At 37.2% G+C, this 12,973-nt stretch overlaps 1 protein-coding gene across 2 annotated transcripts in view; it reads left to right on the top strand.

Annotated features, from left to right (window-relative positions):
- Nucleotides 1–515: 515 nt before the first annotated feature.
- TMX3 (thioredoxin related transmembrane protein 3) overlaps nucleotides 516–12,973 on the top strand; it is a 28,124-nt gene continuing 15,666 nt past the window's right edge. The window contains exons 1-8 of one of the 2 annotated variants that reach the window (XM_085220707.1): nucleotides 516–645; nucleotides 896–953; nucleotides 5,945–5,984; nucleotides 7,098–7,221; nucleotides 9,334–9,379; nucleotides 10,767–10,847; nucleotides 11,835–11,934; nucleotides 12,161–12,238. In XM_085220707.1, the coding sequence (XP_085076833.1) occupies nucleotides 531–645; nucleotides 896–953; nucleotides 5,945–5,984; nucleotides 7,098–7,221; nucleotides 9,334–9,379; nucleotides 10,767–10,847; nucleotides 11,835–11,934; nucleotides 12,161–12,238 (642 nt within the window). In that variant the 5' untranslated portion in view covers nucleotides 516–530. The remainder of the gene's footprint in view (nucleotides 646–895; nucleotides 954–5,944; nucleotides 5,985–7,097; nucleotides 7,222–9,333; nucleotides 9,380–10,766; nucleotides 10,848–11,834; nucleotides 11,935–12,160; nucleotides 12,239–12,973) is intronic. The other variant, XM_085220708.1, reaches the window with a different exon arrangement.

A 12,973-nucleotide genomic window follows, 5' to 3' on the forward strand; every position in this document is an offset into this window, starting at 1 on the left:
ATGGAGGGTTGCTGACGTAACAGTAAGTGGTAGAGTATGGGATTCTACCCATCAAAGACCTCTGGATGGTACAGATATGTTGAAATTCACATTTCAAGGAGCAGGAACATTGTTTTTTACTCCGTCAGAGCACCTGGAGGCCGCTGGGACATCATGGTGCCAGGTTTGTTCAGAAGGCTGAGTCCTGTCCAGCTAGGCAGTGAACATCCTCACAAACAGCAGAAGCTTTCATCTGCGACTGAAGGCATAAACCTGGAAACCTACAAGACCGGGAAGAGCCCCAGCCCTTTGTGTTCCATAGGAGCTACTGGAACGCGGGGGCTTCCTCGGGAAACGTAGGAACGAGCTCTACCGAGGCAGCGGGCGCACACCAAGTTGCACCCAGGCATCATGCCAGAATGTCAGGATTCCCTCTTCTTTCGCCTCCCAACGGCGGCTCCCCAGTGCCCTGAAAGATACAGAGATGCAGACATCAGCCACCCCAGGCTGCCGTTGCCCCTACTGCAGACACCACGCCGCGCTGCCCGCCCATGCGCAGTGAGAGAAGGTCGGCACGGCGCCGCGCCGTTTCCCCTTCCGGCCGTGCCCGGTCTCCTGTCAACATGGCAGCGCTGGGTGGGTGGCGGCGGTGTCTGTGTGCGGCAGGTAACAGCCGTGCGGGATGCGCCCGGTGCGGGGACCGGGGGAGAGCGGCAGGCCCTGGGGCGGGAGAAGGGCCGGGGGGCAGCAGGCAGTGCGGCGGCGTGAGGAGGCGGCGGGGAGCGGTGCAGGCACGGGGAGCTGCGGTGGGGGTGAGGGGAAGTGAGGGCTGGGAGAGGAACCCGGGTCGCGCGAAGGACTCTGAGCGGGCACCCCCCAGTCCGGCCGGGGGTCACTCACGGTTCTCCTCACCCAGCAGTGGTTGCGCTGGCGTTGGCATCAGAGGCGGCTTTTGTGGAGGATCTGGATGAATCGTAAGTATTGAGTGTGACTTGCAGTGTTAATTAAAAATCACACTGTTTTTTGTGTCAGGACAAGGGAAGGGGGGAGGTGGTTCCCAGGCCAGCAGCTCTGTGCATTGTAAGGCTGTCCAGAACGTTATTACTCAGGAAAAGTAACCTCCTCTTAGAAGGAACGATAGAAATTCTGGGGCTTATATTTATTAGGTGCTGGGGAGTGTTTTATTTCTGTGGTTTCGTTTTGAGCTGTTTTCAGAGGAGCTGTTTTCAAAAGTGTTCTCAGACTTTATTCTTCTTTCTCTTTTTTGGTGGAATAAAGACATTGGTGGGCTAATAGCTACCCCGAGTTAAAGCTGGTTGTGTTCAACTAAATTCTTCGTTTTCCTCTGCTGCGTAACTGCAACAAGTTGGGAAAGAAAGCACATTGATGCATTGCCAGAAAGGGAAGAGGAGTAAGGCAGGCTTGCTGGACTGGTTCACGACTGGTTTGTGGAGTGCTGCTTATGATCCTGGGCAAAAATATGCTTTTACAGCAAGTTTAGCCTTAGTTCTGTGGTGGTGTTGAAACGCATAGTCCTGCCCTAAACTTAGTTATGTACTACCTTTACCTGCCTTACTGGGGTAGTTCTGTGGCAGTGTACTCAGAGGTGGTGGAGTCACTGTCCCTGGAGATGTTCAAGAAACATGTGGATGTGGCACTGAGGGACATGGTTAGTGGGCATGGTGGGGATGGGCTGATGGTTGGACTAGTCTATCTTAGAGGTCTTTTCCAACCTTAATGATTCTGCGTATGGTTCTCTCTAAAAACTGACTTTCTACAAGTGGATGTAACTTTTTTTTGTTAGATCCACAAGTTGATCTAAACTACTATAAGGCAGCACAATTATTAGAATTGAAATAGGAAGTATAGAAAATACTTCCTGAGAAGACTAGGAGGAAGAGAATGTATTAGATAGCTGTTTCATGATCAATTTAAGTTAGTCACAGATTGTGTGTTTATTAGGGTTCAGTGCATGATGGCTTCCTTCATGCAGTTGAGGAGTCAGAAAGCTACTTTTTTTTTTTTTAACATACTGCTAATAATCAGGAACAGTTAATCATAGGGTCAAATGAGTGTAGTGAAGTAATTGGGTAGGAAATGGGAATGTATTGAAAGGGTATCAGAGAGTTACCTCAGCATCTTTACATTGTGTTTAAAGTGTTGTTAAAGAACAGCTGAAGCACAGTAACTGCTTGGAGTTGATTTTCAAAGCTGGTTTGTGATTCATGCCTCATTTTCAGAGGCTGAAGATAAAGAGTTTGCGGGAATAAAATAATGTGCATCTATGCATCCACATCATGTTCCCATATCATGTTTCTGCAGGTATAAGTTTAAATGTAATTGTTGTTTGGAGTGAAGAATAGTTCTGTAGTCATGTAACTTTTGTGGAATAGCTGATAACTGAAAATCCAGTTTTAGAATGCTTTGCTTTTTCAGCTATGTAACTATACAAGTTTCTGTATTTGCAGTTGGAAATAGGAATTAAGTTGTGACTTGTTTAGGACAATTTTTCTTTTTAGCTGCTTGGCAAACAGTGAGAAAAATAATAAGAAAAAAAGGTTGGGAGCAGTGACTGATGAAAGCTTCTAGTTTCCCACTTTACTCCATAAATGTTATGGAGTTCTTGCTGATAATGAAAATTTGTTTTGCTAATTGCTGATTTTAATTTTTATTTTATTTTATTTTTGCAGTTGCAAACAGTGCCTATTAGCACAAGGTGCAAGTCCCTTTCCCAGGTTTTTAGGACAGAAGAAAGCAAGTAGCAGGGAATAACTAACGGAGATATGAGTTAGTCAGCATCACCTGACTGGGCCATTGAATGCATACAAACTAAGAGTGATGGTTTCTGTCAGTTTCTTCTGACTTTAACTAGTGCCTACGTCAGATCAGTTGCTCATCTTACAGTATTTGCAGTTGTTCCAATGTGATAATGTAACAGGTCTGTAACCTAACTCAAAATTAAGTATTTTTTCTATCTGTAAGGATGCTGTAGGAGCTCAGCCCAGGATTGGAAATGGTGTAAGGAGATTGAGAAGGGAGAGGGAGGAGTGGAAGCAGCAGCTTCCACTTTAAGTGGAAGCTTAAAAAGCTTAAAGCTTCTGCTTTAAGTCCTTTGGAATCGAGTCCTTCATCTTTAGTTTGATTTCATGCTGATTACTTTTTACAGTAAATAATTCAATGGGTATGTGTATTAAATGGCGGTTGAGGTAGTACTTGATTGCAGAGTGTAAAATGTTGAGAGGTTATACGTTTTGGAGACAAATCATTTTACTTAAGGAGATGGGATTCCTATATCATCTTTCCACCAATGTGACTGTGCCTGTGTCTACGGACAGAAGAGGACAGGGCAGTTAACAAAAAGTGCTGGCATTTTACTTTTGGAAATGTGTTTACAGGAACTAGGAACAGCACCTTCAAGAAAATGCTGAAATACCTGTTTGTACAGATACCTCCGTTTTTCTCCAGCTGTGTGGTTAGCTTCTTTAATAAAGTCTAATAGTTTAATCATTAACAAAACATAATTGTCTGAACTCAAACTTGTTTAAGTAACGTTAAGGTTAGAGTTGAGGCATCTATTTAGTTAAAATGAGTTGTACAATTTATGCTACAGTTTTAATGGTAATAAAGTTTCTCTTACAATATGTTAGGCCCATTGAATGTGCTGTCAAAATTATAAAATTCAATTGAAATACACAGTCTTCAGATATTTCCTTTCTGTCATTCTTTTTCTTGTTGTATGCCATCATGTAAGATTTCAGCTTACCTTCCCAAGTGTTTTAATGTTCTGTGTAATCTCCTATTAAAGTGCCATTCCTTGGAATGCAGTCATGTGACAGGGTGGAGAAAAACTCATTATAAGTTCTTGTTTTACAAAACAAAGGTGATATTCTAAATATGTGCGTTGCTCCAAAAATAATTCCTACTATTTATTTCCACGGAAATTACAGCAGATACAAAAATCAAACAGCTAAGACTGTTTGATGAAGCAAATTCTCAGCTACAAAACAGTTTTTCAACATAATCACAACTGTTAGTTGATTTGTATAGATGAATTGATAGAGATGTTCTTCATTTCAGGGTAGCCGTGCGGGAACTGTTGATCATGGCTTGAACCTCTGATTGACCACCTGAGGCAAAACAATGAGTCAGCCATGGGAGCACAGGTGAAGGCAATTCACCTGTGCTATCAGGAGCGGTGGAGCCAGGCTCCACCTCTCCTAGATCCCATTTAAGTGCTGACTGCCACTGAGGAAGGATCTCTTTTTGGAGATCGCTCCTCATGGAGTTTATTGCAAGCCTACAACACTGGTGAGCATTTTCCATTTATTATCTTTTCACCATGATAATCCTACTTAGCCTAACCTCTGTACATGTATTTATTGTACACTGTGCATGGCCATCCAAAACATAGCTTCCTTTAACTGTGTTATAATCACTGCTGAAATGCACCACTCAGCACCTCACCATGCTCAAATCCACTGTTTGGTCTCCACTAACGTTCAGCAAGCGTTAATGAATATCAGAATGCCATTTTTTCCACATGGAGAAATTCAGTTCCACACCTTTGATTCATACATACTTCCATGTCAGACGCCTCTCTGGCTGTCTGTTACACAGTTACTGTCTGTTACACAGCATCGAAATGTAACGGAACGTTGATGAAAAGGTTCAGCCTTCTCTGCTGTTGTATCACCAACACTTGCCTCTGATGTTGTAGACCAATGTAATAAAATAGGAGGCATTACTTTTGGTGCAGCCCTCATACAAATGCAGCCCAGTATCTGATGATTCAGTAGCTGCTTTCTACTTCTTGCATCATGACTAATTATTTGTAGTGGGAATTTAGCTAGAGCTTCATTAGTGTTCTCATGAGATGCTAGGCTCCCTGTAGTTCTTTCACTAGCTCTGCATGTTTTTTGTGAGGTGGTATATTCAAGCAATTATGACTTAAAAACTGTTTTCCTGAAGTTGTTAGTTATGTTAGTCACTAACCATACTTTTTCTGAGGGTTCAATTAACTGAAATTCTGCAGTTAAAAGTTTAAAACATTCAGCTTTAATTTCTCCCAAATGTAGTCGCTTTTATGAAAACTCGTATCTTTATTAAAAGAAACAACCTTACGTGAAGGTTGGGGTTTATTTAATTTTCAGCATAAGAACAGGTAAGTAATAAGATGATTTCCATGATTTTGTTGTAGTGACAATTTGTGTTAAAGTATATAAATAACTTTTCAAGAGGTACCAGTATATTTTTAAACAGCATGTTCTATTTTATTTCTGTATTTTTATGCTTTTCATGACAAGTTAAAGGTAATCAGTTCATAGGGATGTCACTGCTCTAACTTTAGAAGTATTTAATAGTACCACGACTTCTAATATTTTATTTTCAAATTAGCTGTCTTTCAGTAAGTTTTTGCTTTGTGTAACTTGTGTAAAAAGCTGAACAGATCCCCCTTTAGTAGAGCAGATGAAGGACAGAGGTAGAACTTTGAAGGAAGTTGAACAAAAATTGCCTTGCATGTTAACATAAGGTTAATTTAGTCAGTGTACATTCAGTAAAGCTAGTATTAACAGTGTAAACCAGTGCTGTAGGGAGATGACTACTATGTATTCTGAACAGTTATCAACGTGCAATGTTTAGTATAATACCTGGAGAATACTTTTCCCACTTGAATTACATATCACAATCAAATAGATTTGTGGAATTTTGATATGCTTTCTATGTTCTGTGTGCTTTTGCTGTTTATTGTTGGTTATTTTGGCTTTGGCAAATGGTTATAGAAGTATAATTGATAAAGATGGTGCATGTGGTATCATGAGCTGGGATTATTTGATGAAAAATAACTTTGTCCCTCCACCTTCTCTCCTCCAAAAAAAGAAACAAAACAGCAATCTAGTATCTGTAGTTTTTTAATCTAATTATAGACTTTTACAGATATATTAATTTTATTTTTTTTCCCTCCTAGGTTTAAAGAAAACCGTAAAGATGATATTTGGCTTGTAGATGTGAGTATAGAAGGAAAAATGGAAGAGTTGTCCATTATTTCACATGAGCTAGTGGAACTCAAAACACAAAATGTACATTGTTGTGGTCTGTAGTCTGCTTCATCGTTTGGAAAAACATTTGTACACATTTGTATGTGTTGCAGAGAAGTTATATGACTAGTTCTTTCGACAGGATGCATAAGCAATTGTTCTCCATTGTTCAGGATGAACCACAATTCAGACTGAATACTGAATAGAGACAATGTTCAACCTATATTTTACAGCTGTTAAAAACGGAAAGCAGATTATCTAAAACTTACAATGAAGAGGTTGTAACTTGCATGCAGGATTTTTTACAGTTCTATCAACTACTTTTTGCTAGATGTTTAGCATCGAATATATGAAAAGGTCCATTCTTTCCAATGTACTTGGAAAGAAATGTGGTACTTTTCAGTAGGGAAAACCATAAATGTAGATTCAAGATGGATTTTATCTTCCTACATGTTATTAATCTAACTTTGTCAGCTTGCAACATGATCATGTTTCTAAAACATTAGAATCTTCTCTGTTAATTTTACTGAGGCATTATAGCAAGATACGCAGGAAGATAAAATGAAGTTTCACATTTCTGACCTTGACAAAAATGGAATTAATTTTAGACTTTTTGTATAAAAGTAGTTTCTTGAAAAACTGAGATCCAGAGAACAGCTTTAGAAGTATGTGTGCATGTGTGTGTATATATACATATATACACAATTTCCTTTTCAAAGAATAATATATATATTTTTGCAATTTAAATTTATATTCCTGGATAGATTGATTATGTGTCTTCACTTTCAAAAAAAAAAAACAAACAAAAAACTAATGAAAGTACTTCAAGAGGTTTTTTAATATGTTGCTATACAGTCTGTTGGGGGGGTAAAAAAGGTATAATAGTGCTACAACTGAGTACATTCTTTTATAACTCCTGCTTTCATATTAAATTAGTACCAAATCTTAAAAGCTCAGTTTATCACTCCATCTTTGTAAGTAACTGTCGGGTTTATTTTCATATAACTTGAAGAAGGACAAAGTTGGGAAATAAACCTTACTAATGTATCTGACTTTTAATTCAATGTATTTGCATCTTCTCAGTTTTATGCACCGTGGTGTGGCCACTGCAAGAAATTAGAGCCTGTGTGGAATGAAGTGGGTATAGAAATGAAAAACATGGGCTCTCCAGTAAGAGTTGGGAAGATGGATGCAACTTCCTTCTCTAGTAAGTACGGTTTGATTGGAGATAATTTCCTAATGGCTTCAAAACAGAAGCTGTTTTTACCTTGTTTTCATTAGTCATTCTATTGTTCTGTAAGAAATTCATGTAAAACCAGTTGCTGGGAAACAATATCCTGATTTTTGTTTTTCAAAGTGACAACATGCTGTATGTACTTTTTTATTGTACTTACTGCTGGTTGTGGTTCTCTTAGCAAATGGAAGGTGAAAGCTTTTAACATGTACCCTTTTGATATGCTTCTTAGAATACCTTTATACAAGTGTTTTCTGAGTAGTGCTTCTCTTGACAATATCCAATTTAACCACATTTTATGTTCCCTGTATTACTGTTGGACAAGTGTTTGTGTTCTTGCTGTTATTCTTTTTAGGTAATTACTCCTTGAAACGTTAAACCAAAAACCAACTGAAATCACTGAAGTCATTATGTTAATGTTGAGCCAATTTCTCCCCATATTTCTCTAAATGTGTTCTTGAAGAACCAGTTTGAGCTATATTAATGCTTTCATTTTTGACGATACCTTTCATATGTACTGACCCTAGACTGTTTTCAGGAATAGAAACATACAAAATTTGAGGTGTTCAGAGAAGTGGTTTTGGTAGACATGAGAGACTTTTTGCCTTTTAATACGATTTTCTAAGTTTTAGTGTGCTTGTCTATTGACATTTTGCTTAAATCTCTAAGGGAAGGCATAGGGAACAGGAGGGTCCACGTGATACCTATGTGCAATTAAAACCAAGTATTCAGGACTGTTATATTTGCACAACGTTTTAAACAGAGTTTCTTCGGTAATAATTGAGTTTCTTCATACTTAATATATCAGTGGGGTACATATATGTGGCAGAAAAGAATATGGAGGTTTTGTGTTTCTAATAAGAACATGAAGCAACATGAGAAGTCAATTTTTGGTAGCTTGCCATCAGAATGTTTTGATAGAAACTATATAAAGCATCTAATAAATGCAGTGGTTATACTAGCAGAACTTACCTGGTGTATCAGTTGAATTTTTGTGCAAGTTTGCCTTAAAGTCCACTGAATGTGATCAAAGCAGAAATAAATTGCACTTAGTGCTAGCATAATTGCTGCTATTTGCCTGTACAGTGTTCTTTGTATCAACAAGTGACACTGGTCCTGTAGATAAATCACTTGAGAGGATTTCAGTAATCTCCATGGATGGGATGTTTTTAAAAACAAAACAGAAAAACAACCTGCCTATTCTGCAGTTTCCTTGAATGCACTATAGAGTTCTGCGAGAAGAAATAAACTGTCTAGTGATAGTCCTTGTGATTGAACATATTAATACACGTCTTAATGGATTCTAGTTTTTAATAAAATAAATATAAGAGGAAAGGATCAAAATGAAGTGAGCGTAGACCACGTGTTTCTTAGATCAGTCTGCTCTGAGCAAGATGCTAGTAAGTGAGCTGCTAGTTTTACTGACAGCTCTGTATAACTCATGTTGACCTCAACAGACAATTTTAGAGTCATACATTCTAAGCTTTTATTCAGAGCCTTGCACTCAGTCCTCCTACATGTGCTACTGTGGCATGTGGTTGGTAGCTTAAGAATGTTCATGTATTAAAATGTTTTGGTGCATTTTTAGCTCTTCTTTTCTTCCCCACCCTGTCAGGGGACTGCAGAGACATTATCAAAAGTTTAGACTTATTCTAGATTTTTCTTCTTTTCTTTAAGGAGTATTTATTTTAACTTCTGGAAAACACTGAATTGAAGGTATTGTTAAGGTGTCAGTTGCTACATTCACAACTGTGAAGGATGTTCCAAATATCAAGATACAACCTTTTGAGCAAATGTGAGGCAGGGTGGGATGGATGTTTACAGACCCTACGTCCGTGATGCTTAATTCTTACCTCAAATATTTCCAGCTGGTTCTATGTATGATTCACATTAAATGCATAATACCTTGTAGTGAAAATTGGCCGAACGTTTATATTTAGAGGATTTTCATGCCATTTTACTTTTGGCATCTAATTCAGGAGCCTCTGCATTTATTTATGTGCCTTGAATAGGAAACTACTTAAACCTTAAGGTGGGTGAGTGAACAAGACTTGGTTCAGTTTGGCATTAATGCATATATTTCAGGTATTGCATCTGAATTCGGAGTGCGAGGCTATCCAACAATTAAGCTGTAAGTTGATGTTTCTCACTGAATTATTTTGAACTTGATCTTTCCCAACATTTATTTGATAAGTGCAGAAGGCAGTTTTCCATTTTAGAAAACAACAAAGCAAACAGAAAACATTATCTGAATTGTTTAAAAAAAAAAAAAAGTGTAGTAATTTTGGAATTCATTTCACTGCTGTTTTATATGCAACTTTAAAAGTGTGTGTATGCATTTATATGAAATACAGAAAGGAATTTCATGTACCAACTGATCTAAAGTCTTAAGAGTGATCCAGGCGGTAACTACATACCTAAGTCTTTCATTGACTTCTCTAAGCTATTAATTTTGCTTTCTTATTTTCAGTTGCCCTTCTCTTCAGTGATTTTCCTGAAAATCTTATGTGAATGACAGCAATGGTTATTGGGTTACTGTTTAGGTTAAAGTGTGAGAGGAGTTGTTTGACAATGGATGCATGTGTAGCTTTTGTTCTTGCATCGCTAACTGAAAAATTTATGGAGGTTAACATTTATTTAAGGAAAGAAAAAAAAAAATCCAAGCTGTAATGGTATCATACATACTCACTCTTAAGGTATATAGCACATAGTCCAATACAAAGTCATATTAAATAGTAATGTTGATCGCTTTTAACTGGTTATATAGGGGTTGTTCACAGCTTATACTTGTTTAAGTATAAGATTCAGTATATATATTAAATTTTTAAATTGCATTTCTCAAAAATGATTCAAATATTGAGCATATTAATTGTTAGGGATAATAAATTTATTGGCATATAGAGGCATAGAAAGCTGTTTTATGATTACTTTATTTGCATGGGCTTCTTAAACTTAGTCGGATTCAAAGGAAACCTGTTACGATGTAGTAAACCTTAATGAAATACACGTGTGTTGGGAAGGTACAATAAATTGACAAGCAATTTATGGAATCTTTAATGCATACATTTAGAAAGTTTTGCAAATCATTTGGTACTTAATTACTAAAAAGTAGAAAAAAGACATATTGGATTTGTTTTAGCTGTTTTGAGTCTATAAGCAAATATTCCTAGCAACTTCTGTATTTATGATTGCTGCACACTAGAAAAGAAAAACATTACAAAATGGTAATTGTTTTTAGATGTTATTATTAGATACTGTATAAATAGGTTTTTGCTCCATAACTACACTGTATTGCGTTACTGATTTTTTTCTGTTTTTGCTAATTGCTTGTTGATGACTGTTTTAAAAATAATTTTGATTATCGTTTGCTAACAAGTGACTAGTAAAAGTTTGAGTAATTCTGCATATGTGGATAAAACTTAGTTGATTTTAATTTTATTCTTCAGAATCTGTGGCTTCTTAATGTGAGCTAATTCTTTCCTCCTTGTTGTTTTTTCTTGCCTTTCCCATTTATCCAGCTTAAAAGGTGACTTGGCATACAACTATAGAGGACCTAGGACCAAAGATGATATAATTGAATTCGCTAATAGAGTAGCAGGGTAAGTATACATTTCTTTGAGACTGCTTCTGACTTAATATTTCCATAGTATTTTGCGCTGGGCCAAAAATGCAACTGGTTAAAAAATGATAATAAAAATACTTTGACTTTAAAAATTATATACGCAGTTCGCATGTGGTTGCCTGTGAGCTTGGTGGTGAGTGACATGGAGAAGACAAATAGGAATCGACTAGTCGCACTTGTAATTCTTTATCATGCAAGATCTAGGGCTTTTCAAAGTTGTGGAAACTGTTGACAAATGAAATTCATAGTAGCTATAGACAAAAATACTGACATAAATGTGGATTAATATATGGACATCGTTACGAAGACAGAATCTGTTTAATACTTCAAGTTTCCTTAATCTGTAAAATATATGCTTGTGCATCAGCAAAACTGTGGCAGTTAGCAACGTGAGGAAATTATTTCTACAGAACATTTTCTGGTGTTCGTAATATCTTCTTTCCTTCTGGTGGCCCATGGCCTCCAAATCTTTGAGTAGAAAAGAAGTGATGCTTCTTCCTTTCATCCTTAGATACAATTAAGTGATATTCATATAGACGTATCAACAATTTCATATAATTAGTATTATAATTCTGTACTGTAGGAGTGTTAGTGAATAGCTTACTAAAATTTTTAAAGAATATTTCTGAAACCACATCATCTACCTGCTGTACTTCAATTCAGAAATTTTTCTCTCAAATGATTGTACAGCTGGTAAGTGGCTTGGATACTAACATTATAGCAACATTTTGTTCTAAGATGCTAATCTAAAATGTAAGTGTATTATTTAGGGAATATAGTTTATTTTGAGAAACAGGATTTTTATTTTCTTTTTCTGATAGAAAATTGAAAAACTGGATAAATTTGGATTGAGGAATTTCGGAAACAAAACTACCTGTATGGCATTTTCTTGGGGATTTCTACTTGTGATTTGGCAGATTGCAGAAACTAAGGTTTTTCTTTATCTTCTTTCTTTTTTTTCCAGACCTCTTATCAGGCCACTTCCTAGCCAGCATATGTTTGAGCATGTGCGAAAGAGGCATCGTGTATTTTTTGTATATGTTGGTGGGGAATCTCCTTTAAAGGTTTGAAACTAGATTAAATTTATTTAAAAAGTTATTTCTTTTGACTCTCCACAGACGTACTGTAAAATAACTTCTAGAAAGTTCAAAGTCTGGAAGTGATTTTATAATCTTGTATCCTAACCCTATTTCCTGATGAATCTTTTGAAGATAAGGTATGTTGCAGAACTTTAAAGCATCCTAGAGGCTGAACCATTAAAAAAAAAAAAAATTGTTTGTATTTTTGCAGGAAAAATACATTGAAGTTGCTTCAGAACTAATTGTTTATACATACTTTTTTTCTGCCTCAGAAGATATGCTCCCTGAGGTAAGCTGTTCAGTTCCTATGTCCATAAAAATGTTTTTTTGTTGTTTTGGTGGATGGATTCCTGCACTACACCTGTCTGAATAGGTTTCGAGTAACTTCACTGTAAAATTTTTGAGTCTACATGCTTTGTGTTAACAAAATGACTTGCTCAGTAATATTAATAAACCGATTAAATCATGTTGATAAAATGCAGAATCCTGCTGTACTCTCTCTTGGGTGTGGGAGAGATGTTATATGATAGAAAGTCATTTGCATTTAATCGAAAAGATGAAAAGTTTCTAACTACTGTTGCTTAACTGTTGAAGTGACATCTTCTTACGAGGAAAGGCAGAAGGAGCTGGGTCTCTTAGTTTGGAGGAGACTGAGGATGACCTCATTAATGTTTATAAATATGTAAAGGGTAAATGTAATGAGGATGGAGCCAGGCTCTCCTTACTGACATTCAGTGATAGAACAAGGGCCAATGGGTGCAAGCTGGGACACAGGAGGTTCCACATAAATATGAAAAAAAAACTTCTTTATAGTGAGGGTGACAGAACACTGGAACATGGCTGCCCAGAGAGGTTGTGGAGTCCCCTTCTCTAGAGACATTCAAAACCTGTCTGGCTGCATTCCTGTGTGACCTGATCTAGATGTTCCTGCTCTGGCAAGGGGATTGGACTAGATGGTCTTTCAGGGTGCCTTCCAATCCCTGATGTTCTGTGATCAGTAGCCCTTTTCATTTCTAGTTATCTC

This window comes from Meleagris gallopavo, chromosome 3 (genome assembly GCF_905368555.1).
Source record: "Meleagris gallopavo chromosome 3, MGAL_WU_HG_1.1, whole genome shotgun sequence".
Classification (NCBI taxonomy): Eukaryota; Metazoa; Chordata; class Aves; order Galliformes; family Phasianidae; genus Meleagris; species Meleagris gallopavo.